Consider the following 11,558-nt stretch of genomic DNA (forward strand, 5'->3'; position numbering starts at 1 on the left):
CCCTGATGGGCATGTTTGGATATGGAGGATGCCTGGAGAATGCTTATTACCTGACTGTGTTGTCCCAACAGTGAAGTTTGGATGTGGCAGTATCATGGTCTAGGGGTGCTTATCGTGGTATGGACTACGTCCACTGATCGCAGTGCATAGATACATGAATGCTGAGTCGTACACTAATGTTCTGAACAATTCTGTGTGTCCTACATTGTGGCAATTTTATGGTGCCGGCACTTACATCTTCCAACATGATAACACTTCATGTCACAAAACAAGGATTGTGTATACATGGTTTGAAGAGAATGACATCAGAACATTACAGTGGCTAGCACAGAGCCCCAAACTCAGCCTGATAAAACATCTTTGGGATGGACTGGAATGCATAAATAGGGCAAGGCCAAAATGGCCCTCTTCAGTAGTGGAGCTTACTAATGCTTTAAAGGAGGAGTAGAGCACAATACCACCAGCTTTATAGCAGAAATTAGTAGATAATCTTCCATGATGCATTGAAGCAGTCATTATGGCCAAAGGCAGGCCAACATGCTTTTATATTCTTGGAATAAACACGTTTTATTCATAACTACCCATGTCCCATAACTTCTGGTAGGATAGTGTATACGTGTGCAATGTGAGTTACATCCTATTCAAGTTGAAAATATCAAAACTAATACTCATGAAGTTGAATTTGTTGGTATCTGTTAGTAATTATAAGGGAAGAAGGCTTTTAGTTAGAATGTCTTATACACCAACAAATGAAACTGATGAAATCAATGTGAAATTGTATAGTGAGATAAAGAATTCAGCTGTTAATGAGGTTGTAGGTATGGCAGATTATAATTTCAGGCATATAGATTGGGAAATGTTTGTATCAAATAATGAAGAACAGATTATTAGAAACAGTTTAGGATGTTTGTCTTCACCAACTGGAAGCCTACTAGGAAAGATGCTATTTTAGATTTATCGTTAACTTCTAATATAGGAATGATTGATAGGGTGAAGATGGGGAACATCTATGTGCGAGTGATCATTCCTCAATTACATATGATGTTTCACTGCATACAAAGATAAGGATTAGTGAGATTTTGTTTCCACATTTAAAAAAAAAACAATTTTAAAGCAGTGAAATAAGAATTATCTTCTATGAACTGAAAAACCACATTAATAGGAGATATGGGTCAAATGTGAAACACTATAAAATACATGTTTATATATTCAAAATAGCCATGTCCCTTACAGAAAAAAAAAGGGGTGGCTGAAAGTAAAAACCAAGTTGACTCACAAAGAGTATAAAGAAAAGCATTATAAATTTAAGAAGTTTAAATTAAATACAATGATGGAAGATTTGGAGAATTATTGAAAATCAGTGTTGGCCAAATGGGAAATTAAAAGTATAGGAAACAACATTGAATGAAAAAGTAAAAATTAAGAGTGAGGATTTCTATAAATACATTAAGGGTAAGCAAAATATTAGGATGGGAGAAGAGCCTTTGGGTTATTAAATTCTACTTTTTCAATTTTTACTTAGTAAGAAATTACACAATATTCCTCACCCTAAACAGTTGTTAGAGGAAAATGAGGCTGAACAAAATGATCCCATTAATTCTTAGCTTGTTAAAAAAAGATTGAGAAGCTTAAGGAAAGATAAAGGTCCTGGACTAGATAATATTTACCCAAGGGTTCTGAAGGAGGTTAAGGATTGGATATGTGAGCACTTATTACACTTCTTTCTAAGTCCTTGAATAGTGGGCAGCACCAATAGATTGAAACTTGGCTGATGTAACTTGTTTGCAAGGGAGAAGATAAAAACTGTTCCAATAATTGCAGGCCTATTTAGTCTTACATCAGTGGTGGTAAAAGTTTTTGAAACAGATAAAAGATGCTTTGCAAAGTTCCTTAACACAGTAAAACTTTGTTGGTTATTCAGCATAGTTTTGCTAAGAGAAATTACACTGGGAAAGAAAAAAATATGCTATTAGAAAAAAATTCAAGTGTTTCTGAGTAATTTGATGATGCTGATTCTAAAAATCATGTTGAAAATTATTGATCACCTCTGTATTTTGAGTTATGGTAGATTAATTCAAAATTCCATTTAAGAATGTATAATCTGCATATTTTCATAAGTTTCTTTCATATAGACAGTATGAGCAACAGGAATCACTGGCTTAGTTTTCCCACTGTGCAAAAGTACAACTTTCAGACTAACTTTAGATGAGTTGATAAACAAAGTCTCCATTCTTGAAGATGATGTTCAGTATTTAATTCTTCCATTAGTGCATCAACACTTGTACAGAAACACAAAGTATCTTGCATACTGTAGTCACAAGCAAGACTTTGATAAATTGTAACTCTTGTTCCTGGAGCTAATAAATTCCATTGCTAGAGCCAAGAAGTTCCCCATGCTGCTTTTATAGAGACAAGTCATGAATCAGATTATTTAGCTCTTGTATGATCAGATGAGGCAGTTTATGTTAAGGTGCCACCACAGGAATAGAATTATTAAATGAAGATAATTCATTGTCTTCTTCACAGGATAACTCTTCTTTTTCCCAATTCACGGGTGAATGTGGCACTGAAAAACCATCCCCATGAGGCACTGGTTTCAATGCAGATGCAACATCAAAAGATGTTATAAAACAAAATTTTACAAATTTTTATTTTTTATAGAACTTGATAATATCATGGGTATGATGGAAGGAAGAAGATTGGACTTCATTTTAACCGAGTGGGGAGTGAGGTGAAGTGACCAACTGAGTGGATGAGAGGCAACAGAGAGAGAGGTGTCTCACTCTGCCCATTTTATCTTCAGTCAAGGGACTTGAATGTTCTAGCAAACTGAGCATGCGAGGGTTTTGTAATTCCCGAGCAGAGCAGGTGAGCTTGGGAATGAAGCAAAGTGGTGCAATTCACTTCAATTATATCAAGAACAAATAGCATATATGAATAATATATTTGGAATTTTACACCAATACAATACAGCCAGTGCTTGAAGTTACCAAAAATATATGGCTTTTATCCATTAAACTATCCAAGTAAACTTAATTTCACACCATAAATCTATTGTACTTAATTGATTGCATGGTATTTTGCACAGTACTGATAACATATTGAGATATTACAATAACTCAAAATCTAGAGACGATGGACAAATTCTGAGTACATTTTTGTAGATGTATGTACATGTATGTAGAATTTCAAAACACATTTGACTAAGTGGTGCATAAAATGATTGTTCAAAATGTTATAACTGTAGGTGTGGAAGATAGGTTGGCTCATTGAATAGAAAACTGGCTAGATGGGTGAAAACAGAATTGTTGTAAACGAGGTTCAGTCAATGTGGATTAATGACACAAGTGGGGCATCTCAGGGCTCATTGTTAGGATCTTTGCTCTTTTTGATTTCCATCAATGTCACAGATTAAGGAATAGTCAATAAATATTTTAAATTTAAAGATGATATGAAGGTTTTGGGTGAAGCTGGCTGTGAGGAGGATGCTGCTGCTTTATAGAAGGATTTGGATTATTTGGTGAGTTGGACAAATAAATGAAAGATAATGCATGTAGAATATTTGAATTAGAATTAAAAGTATAATTTTGAAGGGAATAATTTCAACATTGTTAAGAAAAAAGATCTTGGTGTTAAGGTTGATCAGTCTCTTGCATCATTCAAGCAACATGCCGTTGCTAGTGGCATGGCAAATACGATTTTAGGTTGTATCTATGTTGATAGTGAATACAAGTTTAAAGAGGTGATAATGTCATTGGTTAGGCCATATCTGGAATACTGTGCTCATTCATGGGTTTATTACCTTAGGAGGAATACTGAATTGTTGGAAAGAGTTCAGTTGGAATAGAAAGGTTGTGATTGAAAAAGGAAGAGTTAAGAGAGGAACTAACCGAGGCATTTAACATTGTTAAAGGGGTTGAAAGTGTCAATGCAATATCTATATTCATACTTAATGGTGAGACTGTGAGGACTAGCAGACATAAATTTTCAGTTGGGCAGTTTGATTTTTATGGCAGGATGATCGGTCCTTAGAATGGATTGCCTTTAAAGGTAGAGAATGCAATAAATTTAAGGATCTTTCAGTGAAGGCTTGTTAAGTATTTAAGTAAAGACTGGCTTTAATTTTTTTTTTATAGTTCAGTTCAATGGATGGATGTCCACATGCACCCCAACAACTTTCTCAGTTGTATATCTTTTTACATAAATATTACAAATTTATATCAATTCATGTAATTATCAAGCAGAAATCCTGGATCAACATGACACTAATATCGTTTTTGAAACAGGCAGATGGTGTGTGTAACTATAACCTAATAGTTATAGTCCACACAGACCCAACAGTATCATTCACAATCACTATACATGCAGTTCACCCTACTGCCTACAAAACAAATTTTTAAATATTTATTCCACTATATAGGTGTCAGGTTTTCTGTATAGGGCTGGATTCTTTAGAGTAGGTGTCTGTGAGTTGTTGGTGATAAATGTCAACAATAAACAGACAGCACACAATTCACTTGTTTTAAAATAACATATATTCAAAATAAATCAAGCGTATGTATAAAACAATTCATTACACTATTGTTTACCACAGTTGAATATAGAGCTATAAAAAAATCACCTTTTTGCCAAAAATCCACACAGACTGGTTCAGTAACTTCAGAACCCAAGTGACAAAATGAATTATTCCTTCTCTTCTCTATTATCATAATAAAATAAGTGATAAATTCACTTGCATTATCGTGTGGGTTACCATAGTTGCATCCAGAGCTTTAAACAATTCTTTTTTATGTCAAAAGTCCATACAAGCTGGTTCAATTACACAAGAACACAATTGACAAGACTTACTATTCTTCTCTATCTCTGTTTTTACAAAACAAACTGTGAAACTGTCACTTTAGAAATCGCCTGTAATGGCTAACTTCACTTTTTCTTTCACTTTCACTAACTTCATTTAACTTGCACTCACTTGGTTGCTTATATATACAGACACTCACATTGCCCAACTGAAGCCTAAAGCTTTCTACAAACTAAAAGATGCTATGATGTAACATTATTCACTTAACCCTACCAATACGGGCCAAATGGGATCCACCCAGTTTGTAACCACAGAAGTATTCATGAGAGTAATTATATTTTTTTTTATTAATGTATTCACATCTTCACAAAATTTTGCAGATGATTAGTAAATATTACAAGGCTTTCATACACAAAATATCAGGTTTTTAAATTAAGTATTAAGACGTATTTTATTAAAGATTTGCTTGTGAATTTTTTCTTTCAGAATGATGACTATCCAACATGCAAAGTAATTTTGATTATAAGATTGAAAAGACTTTTCTTTATCTTAAAACTGTCAAGTTTCATTAGTGTAATCTCTATATCCTTCTAAGTAATCATCAAATTGTTTTTTGAATAAAATTTTACATTTAATCTGTTATTTTATCAATGCTGGCTCTATATGATGTTGGTTGATTTGACTAACCTCGTAACCATAAAAATTGGGAAATAAATCTAAATTACCATTTTTTTGGTTTAGAATAAATGCAAATTGTAATAGGAAACCACAAATGTTTATTTTAAATACCTTAAGTCGCGTAACAGTATACATCTATTTATATTTATCAATTTTTGTTTGATTGACCTTTGAACTGCATCTGATTAAAAATACCCTGACATAAGATGGAAATTGCACAGTGCATGTGCAGCTCATGTTAACTTATTGAATAGCATAATGCACAAGCTGCTGGCACATATACCCCATTAAGATTTTTATTATTTTTCTTTAATTATCTTTCCTAATAAGTTTCTATTTTTTACATTTTAGTTACTTTTATAATGATAAATAGTGAAAACAAAATGTGTAATTAAATATCAAACATTTTTATTTTCAGTAAAGCTTTATATTTTATTTATTTTCTTTACTGTAACATTATACTTGATTCTCCAGATTGTAGGTAAGTATTTAAAGTATAATGAAAATACAGGTTGCAAATGCAAAATAAAATGTATAGTATTGTTAGTATTGATCACAAAATTTCAAAATACTTATGGTCAGAGTTTACATTTCTCACCTTTTCACGCTTATTTTCTGTAGTTATTTTATTGCTAACAAATGGCTTAGAAACTAGAAGAAACAAAATGAATAGTACTGTCCTTTTCAGTATGTACAATAAATTTCCAAAGTAACTCTCCTGAGGATTTCTTCTAATCTTTTTACACCTATTTCCTCTGTTTATTCTATTGTTAGTGGCTGAAGTAGAAACCTTCTGAATATAAAGCAATAAATCACTGTTCCTCTTTAGGTGCTACTGTACTTTGACATCATCAGTATCAAATAAGCTTTAGCGACACAATTCCCAGAACTTTCCCTGCTCTGAAAACACAGTGGGGTAGGATTTATTATCTTGTTGACAGTATAATGGTTACAAAGAGAATTGTCTAAAGTACTACAAAATGCTTATGCTATGGCTTTGTAGAAAGACTGAGCCAATCCAATAAACTTGTTAGGTATTTTAATGCTGGTCGATAAGCAGACATTTCCTACAGTTTATTCAAATCCCGGCTCTGAAAGCACAGTAGGATAAGCTTTATTAGCTTGTTTACACAGTACAGTACAAGAATTGTCTAAGGTACTATATAAAATTGAGAGAAAATATTTATGATACGGCCCTGTATAAAGTTGTATCTGATCCAATAAACTTGGGTGGTTGGGATTTAGTGTATGAAAGTGCTTATGAACATTCTGTTTCCTAGTTTACCACGCTTATACAGCAACCAATAAATACATAGTTTCCAATATTTTGTAAGGTACAGTGAGGTTTGGGTTACCATACATTTCATGTTATTTTTTTGTACCTGTGAGTCATACTTGCCAACCCTCATTGTAAGCCTTGTCCAAATTCACATGTCAATGTAGAAAAAAAAAATTTTTGTAGACTTTATATATGCATTTTTGAATATCAAAAAATTATAAATGACTATACTGATACCACAAAAATTTACTGTAACTTAACAGGCTTCCTAACTATGCTGTACTTAGGTCTAAAAAAAACCTAATTTCTGTTCGAAAAATAGCATTGATCATAATATTTCAAACTCTCCAACAATATAAGAGCTTTTTCTTGTAAATAACTTAAAAAGATTAACAGAATTACATAGAGAAAATGTATAGCTTTCGACTGGTCATAAATTTATAGGTATAAAAAAGCAGGCATAAATAAACAAATAAGTAATAGATGTGATGTTGTTCTGAGTGGCTACTTTTGTACTCTATGCATGTTTACATGAAACCTCAGGCACAAAGCTCAGTAAATAATTACCTTAAAAGACACAAACCTTTACTTAAAGCAAAGTTTTAGATTTATTTAATAAGAGGTGCTTTTCTACTGGTAAAATTTTATACACGCTTAATGGGAGTTGTGTCTTACTATAGGCATTGCTTTATATTAAAAAATCCAATATACAAGATAATTAAAAATTAAAAATTTAATATCTACAAACAAGGATTGCAAAAAAGTAAGCAAACAAGACTGGAGATCTACTAATGACAATTTTCTCAAGCTACAAATCCCTATTATGACTCCATTGTAAAATTATTGCAAGTGTTATCTACTGTAGTGTGGAATCGCACAGGAATTTTGCAAAAAACGGAAAGAGTACTATTAAACTTAATTTGACCTCCTTAATTTTGTTGTGCTGTAAACCTTTCCAAGTCCTTCACTTTCCACCATAAAAAAATCTGGTGTTTCCTTAGCTTGAACATTAGCTGGAAGCTACAACTTGTACATTCTTTAGTGCATTAATTCAAAATTGCCACATGAAACATTTCTAATTTTGCTGTTGCATATCATTACTTGAGTTTGCTGTCTCTATTTTTATTTCTGCTACTATATTTCAGCCAACTTTCAACAATAAATGATTATCATAGTAGACTTCCCTACTCAGACAATTCTCTCTACTGTTTCTTATACTTAGCTGAAATCGTGAGTGCATATTCACTATTAATTATACCAGTGTATAGCACTATTTCATATAACTATTGCTATTTTCTTTAAATAGTTGGTGTTAAGGTAGCAGTTGTAATGCTGGCGACTTACATTAAGTGTGTCATTGTTTTTTATTTTGCATGCATTATTTGTGTACCTGATGATGACAAAACCTTGTTGAAATGTTGTACATTTGCTGTTATGTTAAGCTTATATTAAAGTTTTTCTTCATTACCCATTCAAGCCATCTCCAATCATTATTATTCTCAAAGTGGGTTCCTCATCATTGAATTTGACATTCAAAGAATGTGTGCAAGTGATTTCTCTACTTTAATCTATTCTCCACAAAAATTATAATTGTAAACTAATCTGGAAATGATTTACTCTTTAAATACCTTACCTTCTGAATTTCTTCTGATTTTATCTTTTCCACATCAATAGCTTTGGCTTCATATCTTAACACCGGATCTCCTATTCTACAAATATGATTGTATGGAGGTTTTTTTGGAGGGGGTTTCCATAAATGATTATATGATGAAACCAACTTTGTCAGAACAGTGGATGGTAATTTCATAGCCATTGCTCCGAACTGTATATATATGTCTAAAAAATGGTTAAGAATAAATTTAACATGTATAACCAAAATGTGACAAGTAAATGCAAGAAAAAGCAAGCTACAAACTAATCAATTATTAATATATCTGTTGTACGTCTGAACTCAAGGTTTCAAGAAAGGCTGCAAGGTTTACTTGTTATATTGAAAAAAAATATTACAATATAAGCAACTCATTTAGGAAATTAAGTTGAATTGCCAATAGTTAAGAGCAGGATTAACATGTTCTTAGGAATACTAGAGCCTTCTTACACCAGCAAAAGCCAGGATTTGTGGTGTAATGGGTGTCTCAGCTGTGCATCTGCAAAAACACTGAAAGTTACCTTTATTCATTTATGCAGATCAATGGCTTAGGAAGGAAGTAGATAACTCTACCATTGATGTTAATGCTCAGGGATGGCCACAGAAATAATCAGTGCAATGGCTATTGGGAGGCAACTTTAGGTTAGTTACACCAATACTGCAAAGCAGTAGAGAGAGAGAGAGAGAAGCTACATGGAAGGTCAAGTTCAATGCTGGAGAGCAAAAACTCTAACAGAACTTGACCATTTGATAGACAGTCATATCTTGCTATGGAAACTGCAGAGGACAAATATAATCTCTTTCATAAGGTCACAGGTGGTACACCAAGTGATACTGTATGGTATCATAAGAAATCTAAAAATAGTTACATTAATAGAGGTCATTTCTTTGGCAAATTAGTTTTACTTAGTTATATCAAGCCAGTTGCATGAGAAAAGGAAGTTTGAAGTAGTAGCTGTAGTGACACCAGCTCAGTCATAACAACTTTCAAGATCTCAGCATATCAAAAACACATGTTAGCCCCAATTTATGTAAAATACGAAACCCAGCCATAAGAAAATTTTTAGTTGAGAAGAAAAATAGGCATTATTTAATATGTGGTCCATTTCCCACCATGAATGATACCTAAGTCTGCAGAGTACACTAACAAAATGCTTGGTTTTCTGCTCTTTGGGAGAATTCAAGGCAAAGCCAGTTGGCACTACATTGAGACTTAAATTTTTGCAACTTCCATATTTGACAAAAGTTTAGCATTAGGAAACCATTTGTAATTGTTTTGGCTGATGTGTTTTTTGTTATGTTCACCCATGAATTAATTTATGGGTATTGTTTAGTTAGTAAACTTTTTTGACATTTGTTCGATTTTTTTGTAGTTGTTCCAGATTTTTGTGGAATTTTAGTATTACAGTGTGTCCCAATATGCCAAAGTTCCACATCAGGGCATTTTTATTGAAATTGTTGTGGTTATTTTACTTATTTTCAATTTTATTTTTGTTTATGTGTATCACTTATGTAGTAAACTGATCTGTTATTAGTTTTGTCTAAATTACTTAAACTTCTTTGTTGTGAAGACGGTATCCTAATGTTGAACTCTTTCTCTTGTACTTATTTTGATAGACATTCTTGGCTGGGGTGGTTTTCATTTTGATATCTTTCAATGAAAGTAATATGACTGTCCCAACTTCTTTAGGGGTAACTCTAAATATGATTTCTGATTGGCCAATATTTTTATTCAGTGTTACCAGTGTTTGAGTACAGATGCCTAAGTATAAATACTTAAATGATTACAATCTCGATGGTGTCATTCCTTCATTTCACCCTTGTATCAAACCTGGATCATGTTAAGGCATAATCTAAGGTTACAAATTGGAATGATTCCTCAAGAATAGGAATTGGTCAGAGTCTCTAGAAAAAAGCATGAGCTCAACCCAAAGCTCCCCTCCCAAAAGCACCATCTGGTGTTTTGACTCAACCACACTAGATACTAGCTAGGAGTAACAATTACTTCCTCCGTGATGATTCAATTATAGGAGTTACCTTTCCCAAAATAGGGTTCTTGACAGAGAGATAGATGTTTTGGTCATGGAAAGGTGAGGCATTTTAAGAAAAATTGTCCATATGTTGTGCTCAGACAAGATAAGAATAATGTTCCATTCTGACCAACCTCAAAAAAGCTACAGAAGGGTCATAGGCAAGCTATAGGTTCCACAGTTTTGGCATCATTTAACTAAAGGAGCCCAATTCAGATTTAACTACTGATCTTGAGGACACAGTAATCAGGTTTTACTTGAGAGTGTAGTAGCAGCTCAACTCCTACAGGACTGGGTGGGGCTTGGTTTACTGATAAAAGCGAAGTTGAGTTCCATATTCAGAGAAAACAATGGTTGGAACCTTGGAAGACATTGTAATGGGTAATGGAAGCCTGAAAATATAGATATTTCCACCTTACCTATGGTTCTTTCTTCCCTGGAACAGATGCTGTCATTTAAGTTATGACTGAATACTAGATCTTAGAGACAAACCTGCTACAAAAATTCTCAGATAGAATAGTCTATGGGATAAATGAGCTGTAGTATTAACATTTTCCTTACTTGAAAATGTATCTCAGATAGGCAGTTATCTCTCCACATAACATACAAATAATATGGTACCACAACCAAGAAGTTTGTGTGAATGTTTCAAGCCTTTGAACAAAACTCCCACTCCTACATATAAAAAGGGGTTCAGTTCCAATCTATGATTCAATCAGCTTTAGACTATAGCCCTCCATACACTATTCATGCATGGTACTCTCCTTGAGTACTTTCTGTATATCAAGAGCTCATTCCTGACACCAAGAAAAATACACACCAATAGTGAGGAGGAAGAGTGAATGATTTTGTGAATAGCTGTATATCTATCCAAGATAAATTTTCAGGTGAGAAAAATGCTAATTTCACGAAGGCTACATACCTCTCCAATGAACAGATAGCTTGAATCCCACATACAGGTGACAGAAGCAGTGTAAACAAAAAAAATTCAAAAGGTGAATTCCTTTCTGAGAATAAATTGGCAGAAAGGGTAAACTTATGGAGAACCATCCACTAGTAATGTTAATAAAATGCTAATTACACTGATTCCCTCTAAAGCTCTAGTATTTGATGTATCAAAAAGGC

General features: G+C 33.2%; 1 protein-coding gene across 3 annotated transcripts in view; it reads right to left on the minus strand.

Moving 5' to 3' along the window:
* Nucleotides 1-11,558, minus strand: part of LOC106464984 (peptide deformylase, mitochondrial-like) — a 70,258-nt gene that overhangs the window by 52,632 nt on the left and 6,068 nt on the right. For all 3 annotated transcript variants that reach the window (XR_002611870.1, XM_022392803.1, XM_013925166.2), the window contains exon 2: nucleotides 8,389-8,591. Coding sequence is in view for 2 of the 3 variants with exons in the window: in XM_022392803.1 (XP_022248511.1) it covers nucleotides 8,389-8,568 (180 nt within the window). In the remaining variant the exon portion in view is untranslated. The remainder of the gene's footprint in view (nucleotides 1-8,388; nucleotides 8,592-11,558) is intronic.

Source organism: Limulus polyphemus, unplaced genomic scaffold, assembly GCF_000517525.1.
Source record: "Limulus polyphemus unplaced genomic scaffold, Limulus_polyphemus-2.1.2 Scaffold1802, whole genome shotgun sequence".
Taxonomy (NCBI): domain Eukaryota; kingdom Metazoa; phylum Arthropoda; class Merostomata; order Xiphosura; family Limulidae; genus Limulus; species Limulus polyphemus.